The sequence below is a fragment of the Portunus trituberculatus genome, chromosome 14 (assembly GCF_017591435.1).
Source record: "Portunus trituberculatus isolate SZX2019 chromosome 14, ASM1759143v1, whole genome shotgun sequence".
Taxonomy (NCBI): Eukaryota; Metazoa; Arthropoda; class Malacostraca; order Decapoda; family Portunidae; genus Portunus; species Portunus trituberculatus.
The window spans coordinates 18,601,960-18,618,712 of record NC_059268.1 but is presented as its reverse complement, the minus strand read 5'-3'; the positions used below and the strand labels follow the sequence as shown (position 1 = coordinate 18,618,712).

General features: G+C 36.0%; 2 protein-coding genes across 3 annotated transcripts; one reads left to right on the top strand and one right to left on the bottom strand.

The window, feature by feature from the left end:
• Positions 1 to 341: 341 nt before the first annotated feature.
• Positions 342 to 3,610, top strand: LOC123503492 (putative peptidyl-prolyl cis-trans isomerase dodo). Its single transcript, XM_045253319.1, has 4 exons — positions 342 to 496; positions 1,907 to 2,119; positions 3,045 to 3,100; positions 3,233 to 3,610. The coding sequence occupies exons 1-4, from the start codon at positions 442 to 444 to the stop codon at positions 3,395 to 3,397; spliced, it is 489 nt and encodes a 162-aa protein (XP_045109254.1). The 5' UTR covers positions 342 to 441; the 3' UTR covers positions 3,398 to 3,610.
• LOC123503491 (retinoblastoma-like protein 1) lies at positions 3,016 to 15,668 on the bottom strand. Of its 2 annotated transcripts, none has more exons than XM_045253317.1 (17): positions 15,459 to 15,668; positions 14,211 to 14,353; positions 13,765 to 14,030; positions 13,171 to 13,296; positions 12,819 to 12,988; positions 12,200 to 12,451; positions 11,901 to 12,082; positions 11,461 to 11,671; positions 11,217 to 11,321; positions 10,859 to 10,969; positions 10,387 to 10,603; positions 9,943 to 10,181; positions 9,647 to 9,772; positions 9,170 to 9,482; positions 8,837 to 9,006; positions 8,554 to 8,730; positions 3,016 to 8,056 (listed from the first exon to the last, which is right to left on the bottom strand). In XM_045253317.1, exons 1-17 carry the CDS (start codon positions 15,591 to 15,593, stop codon positions 7,781 to 7,783), a joined length of 3,219 nt encoding a protein of 1,072 aa, XP_045109252.1. In that variant the 5' UTR covers positions 15,594 to 15,668; the 3' UTR covers positions 3,016 to 7,780. The 2 variants fall into 2 exon arrangements, with proteins under 2 accessions (XP_045109252.1, XP_045109253.1); XM_045253318.1 differs by lacking the exon at positions 15,459 to 15,668 and adding an exon at positions 15,307 to 15,416.
• Between the last annotated feature and the right edge of the window lie 1,085 nt (positions 15,669 to 16,753).

Here is a 16,753-nt window from a genome sequence, read left to right as displayed (position 1 = left end):
AAGAGTGTTTGGGAAGTTGGAGAACGGTATGATTCCGTGTAGGTAGAAATATAAAGATTGATGGAAGGCTCAAGTACCCATTGGTCTGCGAGGAAAAATAAGTGAGATATTGTTTCTTTTCATACATTTTCCTTTTTGTTTTACACGTTTACTCAATAGAATACTTTTCATACGAAATTCTGCGTTATCATCATAATCTTTTACCATACATTCTTTTACAAAATATAATACTATTACGGTTACTGTTTTATAAATAGCAGCATGTGAAATATGATTTGCTTTTCACATGTATATTGTTCCTTTTCAAGACATGATAACGTGTTATGGTGAAAAGGTTTTAGCTCCGTTGTGGCTGCGTGTTGACGAGCGGGAGGGAGGACTGGCTGCGGCGGCCGCGGCGAAGACGGTCAATATCTGCCAGAGTTCCACACTGTGTTCACCATGAGTGATACCGAGCTTCCGTCAGGCTGGGAGAAGCGTGTCAGCCGCTCCACAGGTATACATTTTGATGATTATTTCCCTCTGGTGATGTCACTTGAGTGGTAAATATTTCCTTATTATTTCAGTCTCATCATGGCTTTTCTTGCCCATCTCACCACGTGAAACTTGCCATTCATAGTAACTTGAACATCATATGTACCCACCGCAAATAATTTGTAATACTAACAGCGATTTTTAAAGATATATCTTTTTTTGGGGGGTGGAGACCAAGTTCGCACGCATCCGTGACAACTCTCTGACGTGACACACCTAATGATGTGATGGATTTATTAGCCTTATCAGTTATATCAGGTTAAGTCAGGTTAGATCAGTTTGGTTATTATAACTTAAATTAGTTAGGTTATTATTATTATTATTATTTATTTATTTATTTATTTATTTATTATTATTATTATTATTTTTTGTTTATTTAGTTAGGTTAGTTTTAACATTAGGCTACAAAAATGTTTTCTTACAAATTTGACTTTTTAACATTTATGAAGTTGTCACTGCTAAAGACAGTGTGGAATATATATATATATATATATATATATATATATATATATATATATATATATATATATATATATAGCTCCTGCTTACTTGGCTCCCTCCTCACATTTTCCACAGTTTTCAACTTCTGAATGTGTTAAAACCATTTTCACCATAATTTGCCCTAAACCAGTGTTTCTTAACCTGAGGGGCATGTCCCCCCTGGGGAGCATCAGTAATTTTTAAGGGAGGGTACAAGTCCTTTGCAAAAAGAAAGAATTTCTCTGATTATAATTATCATCCTCTTAACAAGAGCATGATCAAGTAATAAGAAGTTTGTGAAAAATGCAAAAGCGTCATCTTTTTTCTTAAACATTTGGGAGGGATTTGTATTCATAGATGCAAGGTGGACATGGAGGGAAGAACAAATTTCTAGAGGGGGGGTGTAGTTCTAAAATGGTTAAGAACCACTGCCTAAAATAATCTATTTACACCACACCACCCTCATGCCTCTCCCTACCAGCACTGGTAACTTATCTTACGCAGCTCACTATTCTTCTTGCACTGCACTAACTCATAATAATAATTAAAAACAACCAAGTCCTCGTTGTTAACTTTCAAAACATTCTTTAGAAAAACACATGCTGCGTGGGGCAAGAGCCAGGCCTTACTGTTCCTTGGTTTACAGTGAGGCAGGGGTGAGCTTCGACTCACAATATCCCAATCTGCCACTAATACCCACTCACAAAGCACATCTTAAGTGATAATATGTTAATATAATTTAGTTTGATTTGATTATAGTAAGAGTTCTAGTGTGTATATACACAGACATTAACATGAGTTTCCTCAAGCTATAACATTTGATAAATTTGATTAGTTGTATTCATCACTAGTGACATACAAGTTGAATTCATGCATGTATGTCTTGCTGCAGGTATGACTTACTACTTGAATATCTACACCAAGGAGAGCCAGTGGGATGTTCCAACAGAACCAGCCAAACCAGCAGCAGGTAGTGGCAGTGGTGGGCCAGACAGAGTACAGTGTTCTCACCTACTGGTGAAACATGCTGGTTCTCGTAGACCATCATCATGGCGTCAGGAAAAAATTACTATTTCAAAGGAAGAAGCTATTGAGACTCTGACCGGTAAGTTAAGTTAATTTAAGTACAGAGGATGAAGAGCAAGTTTGTACAGTGTATAGAAGAGAAAGGCCACTTGAGGGTTGAAAGGATATAGTAAAGTGATTTAGGCATGAAAAGTTATGTCATAGGGAAACTGTAACTAACCATCATAGCCCACAGAATTTATTACCATCAGTCTTAGCAGTCAGAAGTGATTGATCATATCCCAATCACTGTCTACCACTAGAATGCATCCACAATTTGTTGACTGAATTTATGGAATCAAATAGGTTCTTAACATTATTTTCCAGGGTTTAGATTTTTTGCAAAACAAGTTTATATTATGACTTCAGGGGTTAGTAAAACAATTTATTTGATCAAAATAAACATTATATGTAGGAGAAAATTATGGCAGCAGCCTGACATATGCAGGTCATGCAAAGCTAAGTTTGTTTTGTTTAGAAAAACTCCATTCCAAGCAATATTTATAATAATGCTTTATTGCCTCAAATGAGGATATTATTTACTCATATTTAATATTATTTATAGTTGTACTTATAATAACAGGAAAACTGGCAGAGATTGTTATGACTAATACAAATTTGACTTATGTTTGATATTATATGATGACTGAGTTGTTTGAAATGCACAATTTAGTTTTTGCTGATCAGTGGGCTTGGCGATGATTTGCAAAATACAGACCCATTGGTTTAAACTAAGAAATATTTGAATAGAGGCAGGGAACGTTCTTTCTGCCAAAGACGAGAAACATGGTGCTTCATGTAAATAAATTTTACACTCACATTTTCAATCTTTGAACTGGATATTCCCTACTCAACTATTTTCTTATATAGCACGTCTTACCTATACATAATTTATGCCCTATTACTCAAACTGAAGGGAAAAATAATACTACATGGTTACTAGAAAACAATTTTTTTATTCGCAGAATACCGTGCAGAAATCACATCTGGACAGTCCTCATTTGCTGAATTAGCTAGTAGGGTAAGTGAATTTCTGCTTCTTAGAAATATTTCTCTCAAATTTTTTCCATTTGAAAAATAGTTTTATGCACATCAACTTGTATTTCAGGTTATGATTGGTTGTAATGAAAAATCCATTTTTCATTTCTCTCAGGTGTCTGACTGTAGCTCGGCCAAGCGTGGAGGAGATCTTGGATTGTTTGGTCGTGGAGCAATGCAAAAGCCATTTGAAGATGCTGCATTTGCCTTGAAGGTTGGCGAATTGAGCAAGATAGTGGACACCGATTCAGGAGTCCATATCATTTTGCGTACAGCATAAACTTGTAACTTCCAATAACTTCTCTCATCACAAACACAAGGAATGTTACAAAACTTTTGTGCTAGAAAATTTGTCAATGATTTGCTCTAATACCATAAAGGTAATTTTAAATTCTTCCAGGTATAAGTCGTTTCTATCATCAAAGTAATGATATTCACGAACCCATCATCCTAAACATTACATATGTTATGTATAAATAAAGGTTTACCGAAATCATGCTTTGACATACCTAAATGTTCAAAATACTTTATAAAGCAAAAATATTCCTGAGCCCTCTTCATTTATATAATTTTACAACTGATAAAGCTTAGTCAACATACAATCATGTCCAGTATGTCTCATGTGTTATTACAAATGGAGTGTTGCCTTTGTACTAAAATTAGTTCTGATGGCAATTTGGCAAAAAAATTCTTGAAGGAAATGATTAATTTAGTAAACCTATTGTGCAAAGGAGTTAAGTTACAAAACCTGAATAGAATATACATGGAAATAACACTACTAGAGTTTCTGTGAGTTCAACAAAAAAATCTTTCCTATGCTAATGTCTAACAACTATGAAGGAATGGCAATTGTACAAAGGCAACATTCTCTCCCTGCAATACTAACACACTCTTTTCAAATTTTACTTTGTGCACTATTTACACTAGTTAGAACATGAAGATAACCCCAAAAAATGGAACAATAGTGATGATTGCATCTATAAAAAGGAGTATCTATGTACTTGGAAATATTTGATTGCATCTAAAAAAGGAAATAACTTTCACTTGAGATAAAAGCCAATTCAATGTGTTTATAATAATTGATGAGGTTGGACTTGCCTCACCCCCATGAAAATCTGCACTTGGTTCACAAGCCACAATTTTCTTAATTTCTGAAAACATCAGATTAACAAATTTGGATGACTTAACAGTCCTTGTCCACATAGAGTGAGTCTGGAGGGAGTCAGAAAGAATGCTTTACATGTTATTGCTTTTTTTTTTTAAGTCACTACAGGTCTTTTGTGAAAAATTATATAATCTTGCTTTGTCAAATACTAATTACAACATGCTAAGTAAAATTATGAAAAGGTGGGCTGTATTTAGTGATAAATATATAATGTTTTATTTGATCTACTTAGCAAGTCCAATACTATACTGTAAACTGCTAGGAACTTGAGATCATGTTTGTAAATAGTCTAACATTATATTGATATATCCACCTATATACCAGTCTCATCCTCTTTGAAGAAGTATACATACAAGTATTTCCTCACATTTTAGCTTTTAGGCCCTCTAGGAAGAGATGACCCATTCTCACAGCACTATAATGCATGTGAGTCGATTGCATAGCATATCTAGTAATTGCTGTTGCAGGACATAACAGCTGTGCTAGTTATCCCTAATGCACCATAATAGACCTGCTTCTTTCACATCAGAACTAGTCAACTAGCCATAGTTGTGTGTTGGTGTAGCACTAGCAGGCCTAAATGGGCTTAGCTACCTGGCTTGGAACATTGTTTATTCACTTGAAACATTAATTGGATAAAATAGATAAAAAACATAACACACACACACCTGCTTCCTATTTATCATTTCCATGTGCAACCATTCCTTCTTAGTCCAGACATAACTCTTTTATCTAATGTTTTCTTCACACTCCCAGTCTCATTCACCAATCACTCTTCCTTTGTTTATCTTAAGTTCATATCATATGGTACTTCCTCAATCCATGTTACTTTTTTACATTATCATAGATTGTCTCTGCTTTCATGTTCCATATTTTAGCTACAGAAAATGCAGTTCACATCTACTCCCTCAACCTCTTCTCTGCATTCATTTTGAACACTTTCCAATCCTCCTTGCATCTCTGCTTCAATGTTTTTAACATTCATCCTAAATTTAATGACATTTATTGCCATCACGAGGAATTTGTTAGAAGCCATACTTGTCATCCTCTTCCACACTTCTTAAGCAGTAAAGGTAGTCATTGACTGAAGACCTAGTTATATTTGCACAAAAGTAAATATGATTGAAATCTATTGCATATGTTTTATCACCTAAGCTGGACTTCAAATAATTTTGCATCAGTCTTTGGCTGATTTATTAACAAAAGTAATCCTCATCCTCTTTATAGACACTAACTGTTAGAAGTGGAAAAAGTGGAAGTTATGATTGGTATGCAGGGGATTGTGGTTAGTGTATAAGACTGAGCAGGATGTTTGAGAGGTGCTTTTGTGAGCAGTCCTGTAATATTACATTTCATAAACTAGATTTAATTTAAAAAATTTCTTTACAAAATTTCATAATGCCTGGTGTATGAAACACTAAACAATCAAATTGGTCAGTCAACAACTACCCATAATTTTACACTTGTTAGTGCAGTATCTGATTCAAATGCAACTTCTACTAGATACAAATTTCTATCTATAGTCCTCACATCCACCTCCCTTACATCATCATCCACACAGAAATTAAATATCAAGGCAACATTGCACATCCCTAATGTGCCCTGCTTCAACAGGATATCATTCACACATTGTTTCTCAATTGCTCAACTGCTCTCATTAAAAATTCATTTTAACAATTAGCTACCTACCTATACAAACTACGGAAAAAATTTTAACAGCCTACAATATCATGTTATATATTTAAAATTCACGATCACCCAAAACACACCCTTGCCTTTAACCACGCACTAGACACATACCTATCCTACAGCAAACACCTGATCCTATGAGACAATCCTCTTTACCATCACTTTACCAACACCACTGGATATAGCCTTAAAACTAGTACTCACGCTTTATTTCAAAGAAAAATGCATGCACTTGCACTGTCAATCACTATGATGTTGCTCCAGAAACCAACATTTTACTATCTTACTAACCACTCATAGCAATTTTGCATCAAACATTCTGCACAAATCCAAACCTGCACCTTTCACCTCCTTCACTCACTCTTGTATTTCTTTCCCTGTGATCAAAGACTTAAACTCTTCCACATTGATAAACATAATGATGCTGAGGGCTCAAGTATTACTGCCAGCACTGCACTGCTATCTAATGTTTTACAAGTTAGCACCTCTGATGATTCCAGTGCTTACTTAATTATATCTCGAGACTGACCCATTCAAATGGCTTGAAAGACTTTGTTACAATTATAACAGAATAATTTACTTTCATAATTGAAACAATATTTCAGAATATTCCTATAAATTTAAAATAAAATGGTTCAAAGTGTATAGTTATTGATAAAAATATCTTAATTACAATGATAAACATTTGTTATTTTATATAAGATTCATTATATATTTATAAAAATTTCCTCAAATGTAGATACCACATATCTTGGCTTATATGATGACTCTATGCCCAATACAGAATGTCAAATTTATACATAACTATAACCTGCTCATGAACTTACTGATCGGTAGAATCAGCAAAACAGTAAACATACGGAAACAGAGAACAACCCCACTAGTTTTTACATGATCAGTAACTTTTCCTGAAATGTTGCATGCCAGGAAGCCTGAAGGCAGATGTTATTGAAGGATTTCATATATGAAGCTGTAACAGATTAGGATTTCACATGTTAAATATCTGATTTCCTCATGTGAGCTTTGTTACAGGTGAAATGTGTGTGAATGCAAATTGAAATCTCTCAATAAAGGGTTTACCTTCTGGTGCCTGTCATGTCCCATTTCAGACAAATCAAGCACCTCATATACACTAGTTGGCTGCCCTCTTCTTTATATGATTATTTACTTTCATAATGGCTGGTGTATGAAACATACACCATATGTGATGTTTTGATGATCTTACTGATGAGTGACAAGTAAGGATAATGACACCTTTCTTTGCAAACCATACATGAACAGCAGAGGGGCTTGGTTGATTTCACTGTATTGCCTGGTTTGCCTATCTGATTTCACAAGTTTCCATTATAATTTCTCTTGTAAAAGTACACCATTACAAATACCACCCAATATAGTTGAGTTAGCTCAAAATCTTATCTTGAAAATTTGTGGGTCTTACTTAATCAGTAACCTTATAAGCCAAGACATGCAGTAAGTCAGTTTATCACCAGTGAACTCTCTTGAACAATATTACCAAGAATCAGATATTCTACAAGCTTATCATGCATTGCTTGACAGTCTTGTGTCAACTTTACTTCGTCTGTTAACAGGAAAACATGACAGGTTGACACAAATTATTGCAATGTGAAATCTGACTGCAGATTAAAAAAAAAAAAAGTGACTGATATAATTACATAACACACTATATACAAAATCATTTTTATGATTAAGTTTCTTGAAAGTGAGGAACTTTACAAAAGTAAAGCTTTCAAATAAGCACTGATTTAGGCCATTATTTCTAATGGCATTTTTAGTACAGATTTCTAGAGACTATGCCTGATCTGTATTGGAATAGTCCTCACTGGAAGGTTCTGCTGCATGACCATTCTGTGGTAGTGTAGACACCTCTGGAGCACTGTCTGAATCTTGTTGGAGCTCTGGAGTGGGTGTGCCTGACATGCGGTCACCCAACACTCCCTGGATGCGTCTGCACATGCCACTCATCAGAGGACGCTTTATGTCTGGTCCACCAAAGTCTGTCTCGGCCAACAAGCGCTTAGCTCCCACTCCTTTGGTTTTCAGCATATTATTTATGACTCTCAGATCCTGAAAAACAATTTGGTCAGAACAATTTTTCTTCTAATTCACTGAGAGAGAGAGAGAGAGAGAGAGAGAGAGAGAGAGAGAGAGAGAGAGAGAGAGAGAGAGAGAGAGAGAGAGAGAGAGAGAGAGAGAGAGAGAGAGAGAGAGAGAGAGAGCCATCACATCCAGTTTTGTTAGTATATTTCAGAAATTAAATGCTATTTTTTTCTGTACTGGTTTACAAGCTTTAGTGGCACTTAACCCCTTCAATACCATGATACATATCCATATTCATTCTGGTTATTATTTGGCATTAAAATCATGAAAACCGTAACTATTAATCCTCTGATCTCCACAGACCCTTCCAAATGTCAAAAAAATTATTTAATCATACATAAATCTCAAGGTGAAAATGTGTCCCAGTATTGAAGGGATTAATTATGACAATAAAATGCCAAGATTTTACATACTTTACATCATATACATCAAGAATAAACTGTACACAAACATAATTTTCGCACCTTAGCTGGACTGCGATTAAAGTAATATGGCAGTGGTTTCCGAGGTGACATTGCTGTATTGCCTTTCACTGGACTGAGATTGTTGATGTAAACAGAGTGATTGGAGGAGATTCTTCGCCGTGGTGACACGGGTGTGTGTCGTACAACTGGCAATGGTGATAATGGAGGAAGGTCACCCTGAAATACATTAAAATTACTAATCCGCTTAACAGTGGTAAGCCAGACAATACTCAGAAAAAAATGGTTATCATTTTATCTGAATTCTAAAATAAGAAATTCATACCTCTTGAACTGCTCTGAACTTCAAAGCAAAAGCTTTCATCTTTTGTACATATACTTGATTGTAGAATAATATGAGATCACCTCTTTCCTCTTGGTCAAAGCTGGTTGATGTTCCAGTCATCTGACTTGGTGTTGCTGGAGGGGCACTTCCTTCCTGTTGCCCCCTACAACCTTGTAAAGCAAAACACATAAAATTATATTTATGTACACTTAATATGAATATCAAGATCAACCTCATTTCTCAAATATATAGAAAAGAACAATAACTTTTTTCATGTGATAACCATACTGCAAAGGCTTGTCACACACAATAAGGTTGAATAAATCCACCAACCTTCCACTTTCAAGGCAACATTTGGAGCACTGGATCTTGATATCAACACACTGCGGTAGACATGTGAGGCTGCTTGTGGTTGGCTTCTGTAGTGTTTCATTATTTCTTGGAATATTCTATCATTTCCCGTGACTTTGCATGTTATGTATATAGCACACATGATCATCTGATCCATGTGTCTATCTTGCATCAGTTCTGTGTAGTGGATAATGGAGTGCTCAAAACATGTCCATATTTTTTTCCTAAGCTCTTTTTCATTAACATCAAGTCTATCACAGAGCTCTCGTAATCTCATGTTGGCCAACGTGTAGAACTGGAAATGGGAGAAAATGTTTAAGACATAAAATATATATCAAAGTTCAGATAACATATATACATGATTCACATGATCATGCAATGGAAACAATGACAAATTTTCTTTACCAAGCTTTCTGTTTTTGGTAGAAAATGAGATTTAATAAAATTTTAGTCAATTACCTTTCGGCAAAACAGGGCTAGGGAACCATGCCTCTTTGGTCTGTCTTTCTTCTTGTCTGTGCTGGGTGGATCAGCTGCCTTCTCTGAAGTGTTCTCTGCACTACTCTCTGCAGAGCCAGCTGCTCCCTGAGAAATGGCCAGAAAAGGATCAAAGGTTACTCTTGAAAAATCAACTTCAAACAAAATTTACATATATGGTGATAAAAATTAATTATCTAGAAAATATGAGGAAGCTGCAAGAACTTTTACTCCATCAACCAGCTGTCCCATCAACAGGGAGGAAGTATGGATCTTACTTGAATAGTAATGAGACTGGGCGGTTTCTGGATTGTGGAGGGAGCACAAGTTGTGATAACAGAGGTTCCAGTGGTTCCTCTGTTATTGAATGATGAAGACCGTGACACCGCAAGTGTTGGAACAGTATTTGATGAAGCAGTTGAAGAAGATGGTGGAAAAAGTGTCCTTCTTGCTGATGACTGACTGACTGGAGACTGAAATCTTTCTGAGATCGTGGATAACGGTGAAAGTTGAAGATCTGAAGAGAAAAAGATCACAATATAAAAGCTAAAGTAAAAAAAAAAAAAAAATTGCATATGGCTGAAGAAATACCAGAGGCATCTTGCAACTTCTAAGAAAACTTAAAACATCACATTCTTTACATCTTCAAAACAGACATCTATTCAACAGCAGGTATAATATAAAAATCTTATCATGAAAAAATTTAACTGAAAAATACTTACTAATTGGAGTGGCCTTGTCATTGACTAGTTTTGTAGCTGGGGACATGGGAGTTGTGGCAAGACCAACTGAAGGAGTGGTTGAGTTCATCTCAGTCTCAAGCTGATCAGAGAAGTTAACATCTTGACATGATGGAATATCCATGTTACTATTCTGCAGTATTTGCCATAAGGATGAATCTCTTTTCCATGCAAGGGAGTCCAGGATTTGTTCTTCAATCTGTACATAATAGATTTCATTAAAATATCAGAGTGAGCTGATTAAAGATCTACATAAAATCCACAAATAAATCACAATCAAAGGAGTGAGTATGTGGGTAGTTTCATTAAATGAATAAACATGAGAATCTTTGTCCAAGAACATAAACAACAAACAGCAACACATTTCACTCCAAATAATAATCTGAGTTTTAAATGTACTCAAATAAAAAAATAACTTCTGATCAATGTAGATCTTCAAAAGATCTTTACTTACTCCTTTGAGATGCTTTACTAACTCTCTGGAGAGTTGGTTATCTGACTGCTTCTCAGATCGGATAACAGGCTCAATGATCCGAATGAAGTAATATGGTTCAACTTGAGCAAACTGTAAAAGAAATAAAATATCCATATCTCAATTGGTAGATAACAATATATGAGAAGAGCATCATCCAAAAAAACAAGAAATAGATTTAAGAGAAAAGGACAGAGAAAATATATATTAATACAGTAAAAACTAAGTGTAAAAAAAATTTTCAATAAGAAATGTGTTACAAACATAATTAGCAGTAAAATTAAAGCAACAATGAGTACTGACATGTCACATTTAAACTGAGCAGACTGACAATACTTACTTGCAATGACCAGGGAAAACGTCTCGGGTCATTGTAAGACCTTAGCACTATTTCAACACAGCAAGTGAACAGAGTTTTATGGAACAACTCTTCTTGCAGAATCAGCTGAAAGAAAATTACAATTATAATCTTATTCATAATAAGTACTACTACCCCACTCTCTGCAGATCAACCTATTTTCCTTACACTTCCTTATTATCATGTTTAAAGACTTCTAATATGAAGAAATAATGAAAGGGCTTACTGTCAAGTCAACTCCTCTTCTCTTCTCATCCATCAATATATGTTCTAAAAAGGTGTAGTACAGAATTTGACCCATCTGCAACCTCATCTTGGCAAAGTCCATACTAGGCCCATTGTAGTCCTCAGTGGACTGAGTGTACAAGCGACAAAATGCTTCACTCATCTCTGTAACCAGGGCTGCAAGCTTCTCTTCTGGATTTTCTTTGCACGTTCTAAGGGTGAGGGAAGAAAAGACAATCCTTGCTAGCCACTCATCTTCTATGGCACATGGTTGGAATATACCACCCATTCATTCATGTTAATATTTTCCAGAATCTTTAGTACAAAAGATTTAATTCCAATTCTTAACTTCATCATCGAAAAAATGTGAAGAGAATCAATGAAAGTATACAAAGACAGTATGGGACTTAATCCTACGCTACTACAAAAAATGGTACTTACTTAAACATCTCCTGTAACTCTTCACTTGCACTGTTTTTCCTGCCAGCAAGAAGTGCATAAAGCTTCTGCAAGCCAGAGGTAACCACTGTGAGGGGTGTTGTGCCTATATTTGGCCGGTTGATGGTATATCGACGTCCAGTGATGGGAGTCAGCGGCACAAGATGCAAGTCACCATCAAATGACTGGAAAAGCATTTAAACTTTCATTATTTCACCCAAAAACATTTTATCTAATTAAAGGTAGTGTTGAATATTAATGACAGAGCAAATCACAGCCTATCATTACAACAAAAAGCATACCTGGACTAAGTTCCTTCTGGCCTGTCTCATGGAAGAAGTATCGACAGGAGAGTCCAAGTGTGTTGCCTTGGTGGATGGAGGAGATGCCCCAACAGAGCCTGTCACTACTTCATCTTCATTCAAGAACATTCTCTCGTCAAATTCACCGTAACTCAGCAGGTACTCTTCGTAGGCATTCTTCACCTCTTTCACATTGTGGTCAAAGTTGGCTTGCTCTAAGAGGCCAGTACCTTCACCCCCTCCTTTCAGTACCTTGGGAGGAAAGCAAAATACAATTAAACATTTGCAAGATAAACAAGAAGTGTAAAACAGTGCAAATAAGCTTAAAGAATCTGAATAACAATCATTAGTGACAAAGCCTATGTTTGCAATATACCAAAACTGTTGAAAAACATGAAGTCCATTTCCATACTATGACAACAACTTTAGTTAATAATTGACTTCATGCCTTTACAGACTATTTGAAAAAAAATTTCCCACTATGTTGTTCTATGGCTAAAGGAAATATCTGGAATGTATAAATTTTCAGGTACATTTGAGCAAAACACATTGTTTATATATTCTAGGAATCAAATTAGAAGGAAGAAAAGATGTACTCTCAAAGTAACATTTGAATTACCTTTTTGTCAATGAGATCCCTAATGTGTTTGTTCCAGTAGTACTCTCTCACCACTTTGGTCTCAACCAGAACACCATCAAACTTCTCACACAAATAATCCATGATGGACACTGGCCATGATGAAAGCTCATTCCCACTTGACTCACTATTCAAGAATTCAGCTGAAATACCTGTGAATTATATAAAAATGTTACAACTGTTCGCATAAGATGGGAGGAAAGAAAAAATAAAAGATCCTGTACACACTGTATCCAAGATAATCAAAGACATTATTGATGATTAAGGCAAACAGTTTGAATTACTTTGTTCAAAGGTTAATTTGGTAAATAACCTGAAAGAAAAAAGTATTTACCTTCACACTCTGGATTGATGAGATCTTTGCGGTTGGAGAGCACCACATTTCTGTATATGAGATCAATAGATGCCAGCAACAAGGAATAACAACTCACAAGATCCTGTGGGATACTTGGATATTTGCCTGTAATGAATAATAAAATAAACAAATTAAAAAATATATATATAATAAATAAATAAATAAATAAAATATATAAAACAAAGGAAACTGCAAGAAACTACCAAGCCAGAAATGGCACATACTTTAATTTCAAGGAAGCCATTTCAACAAATACATATACACAATTTCTAATTACGATCTCTAGCAAAAGGCAACCCAATGATGTTCATAATATATATATATATATATATATATATATATATATATATATATATATATATATATATATATATATTGAAGAAAAACTGGATCAATCCAGAAAAGTTACTGCAATATACTCATTATTAAGGTACTCCACCATAAATTTTTTTTAAATATGTATTCATATGATTACAGTTCTTTACAATCAATTTTATGATACACTGCACCTTCTTATACAGGTAAACAGCATGCATACTACTAATTAGATACCAATGGTTTCAATAATCTCACCTTTTATCAAAATATAAAGTGTCCAACAGAAGTGGAAAAGTTCTGTTGAATTGCATGGAGGTCTCCTTTGCTTACGAGATCTTGGAGGCCGAGGCAGGTCATTCAGTGGATTTTTAAATAAGTCTAAAAATATAGGTTTATACTTCTTGAAAATATTATTGGAGACTGCAAAGTTTCTCTCCAAAAGATCAACTCTTCTACAAAATCCTTCATCAAAATGGGACATTGCAAGCCAGGATTTCATCTTCTTGATAAATTCTGTCAAACTGAAGGAGACAAATTTATCAGCATAAATAATAATTTTTAACATTATATGAATATATAAAAACAGGGTTCTGAATCAATGACAAAATTGAAGGTAGGTAACAACAAAAACAAAACATTTGCAAGACTAGGTTAGCTTCAAATCTACTGGTTCATATCCAGCGTGGGAGCAAACCACTTACGGTAGATTGCAGTGCTGCAGCATGCGAGTGAGGGAAACACAATTCCCTTGGATCATGTTGCCTGGCCGACCCCCTACAGTGGGCACTGACCGTCGCCGGCATGCAGCATATAGAGCACAAGCAAGCCATGTCAGCTGTTCACCCTGTGAATTTATGAAATATTTCATTGACCTCATATACTATATTGTTTACATTCTGAATACATACTAAATGGCACTCCTACATATTCTAACAGATATAACAACCTTATCAACAACTGCTTTCCTTGCCAAAATAAATACATTTTTGCTACTGATACTACACTGTGTATTTATCAGTTTGTAACACTTGACGGCACACTGATTGATAGGAGTAGAGAACCACTATGCCACTATGCTACACTACACATCATGCTCTATATAACCCCCACAACTTCAGGCTTATGAATCACCAACTCTAAGGTTGCCTTTCCTTTAAAAATTACTTGAAAATTAAAGTACTTGAACAATAATATAAACAAGCTCCTCAAGTACCATATGCATGTTAAGCCCACTTCACTTAATCTCAGATAACCAGAGTATTTAATCATATCAACCTGGATAATAGATGTTATCAATGTCATCCCTAGTACAGTCAATACTTCTATTGTGAAAGTACGTCCATGAGTGTTCTTCTCTGAATGAAATATAACCTCAAAAATATCCAAATAAGGATGATGTACCATTAAAGCCAACCAAGGAATGCCAGTCTGATGCCATACATGGCAATACATCAGACTTATATAAAAACTGAAACATTTCAATATAAAAACTGTCATGCAAGCCATTTTCAGTGCTGGCCTGGGCTGTGTTTTGTCATAAACAACCACATCAAATACCTGCGACCCAATTTGTCTACGAGTCATGGGGATGGGGACACCTGGGACACCAAGCACATAACATGGCATGGACTATTACATCTAGCTTGTTTTCTCCAGCTTGGGATATCCCCCTGACCAGGAACCGACCGATGCAATGAGCGGCTAAGAAAATGTTGGCAATATCGGGTAAATATAAAAAGTAATGAACGGTGTCTATTTAACTTGCCAAATGTTATGCACACTAGCACACACACCCACCCACTGTACAGGTGACAATGGCAGCGTTCACCCCAACAAGACCAGTTATTGGTATCCACAGCCGGTTGAGGTGACCCAGCGCGGCACACTCGGCGTCCCAAACCTTCAAGGCAACAAGTGCACCAACCAAAACAAACCCAAGTCAGACCTACCTCCAAGGTGTATTTCAACTTGATATTCTCGTAATTCGCCCAGGCTTCATCAGCTGTCACTTGGTCTAAGTTTAAATCTAAGGACAGGTCGTTGTATTTCCTTTTTATGCTTGAATTTGAATCACTTTCAGTCATGTTTGGCACGGTACGAGCACACGGAGGGAAGCGTCCGCCTCCCAACGTGCTGTGTGATAAGTGAACCAAGCCAGTGTTGCCAGACTGGCCACACGCCGCGCCAAAGCCTAAATAAATAGCCCAACTTTAAAGGCAAGCCAAGTCTGAAATGATATTACAGGCATTATTTTTATTTCTACAGATAAATTTCCTTGACATTAAGAACCAGAAAATCACTTCAAACATTGTAGTAATCCTGAAACTTGGCTGATGTACCCCAATTAGAAAATGACGCATCTTTAAAGTTCCTCGTGTGAAAAAAAAAAAAAATATATTGTAGTAGTTCCCTGTCATCCCACAGTAACGGAAAGCAGGCTAAATAAAGACACAGTGGTTAACAAGTAGGAATGCCAGGCACTACTGACTTGGCTATCTGATGGACTTGTATGATGATTGTCAGTTACATGCACATCCATAGGATACTCATATACTTATAGATAGCTATGTGTTTTATGTATCAACCGCCACCCATATTATTGAAATAATGACAGACGTATTGAAGTTTTTAACCTTTTAACCCGCTGTACACAAATTTGGCAGTCTATAGCTACAGACCTCCATGATACAAATAATTCATTAAGACTACGGTAGTGTTACCTATAGGGTAGTAACATATGATTTGAACGGAATTATTTCACATTGAAAATATTTACACGAATATTTGTGAATAGAACAGTAAAGTGACTTCCATTTATACCATTACAAGTTCGTTTTTCTTAATTTCTATTTTTATTGGACTACGACTTCCGATGAAAAGTAGCCCAACTTTTAAAGCTTCCTTACTCAATAGCCCAATTGGGCGGCTGCCAGCCTATACCTCGGGTGTGGCAACACTGGTAACACTGAAGCTGCTGGCGGGAAAACAAGGCCGCGTCACACCCGCCTCCGCCAAACAGGGATTTAAAATATTCCCTGCTCTTTAATTTGCAACACTCACGACTTTCCAGGTGGATTTTCACAGACACTATTATTGATATGAAGAAATATGAAAGCAACATTCAAAGCGCATGGCATGAAATTCACGGCACAGACAGCAGGTCTGGTCGGCGGAACAATATTAAAGCCCGTGTTTTGGCGGGAAGCCGTGGCGGGTGGGACACCACTGTTTGCAAACCTTTGTC

Excerpts from the sequence above, each read along its gene's own strand:
- LOC123503491 (XM_045253317.1), bottom strand. The coding sequence starts at position 15,593 with ATGACTGAAAGTGATTCAAATTCAAGCATAAAAAGGAAATACAACGAC. Across the intron at positions 12,452-12,818 it reads GGGATCTCATTGACAAAAAG|GTACTGAAAGGAGGGGGTGA; the intron begins GTAATTCAAATG and ends TTTCCTCCCAAG. Across the intron at positions 11,672-11,900 it reads GAGTTACAGGAGATGTTTAA|AACGTGCAAAGAAAATCCAG; the intron begins GTAAGTACCATT and ends CCTCACCCTTAG.
- LOC123503492 (XM_045253319.1), top strand. The coding sequence starts at position 442 with ATGAGTGATACCGAGCTTCCGTCAGGCTGGGAGAAGCGTGTCAGCCGC. Across the intron at positions 2,120-3,044 it reads AGCTATTGAGACTCTGACCG|AATACCGTGCAGAAATCACA; the intron begins GTAAGTTAAGTT and ends TTTTATTCGCAG. Across the intron at positions 3,101-3,232 it reads TTGCTGAATTAGCTAGTAGG|GTGTCTGACTGTAGCTCGGC; the intron begins GTAAGTGAATTT and ends CATTTCTCTCAG.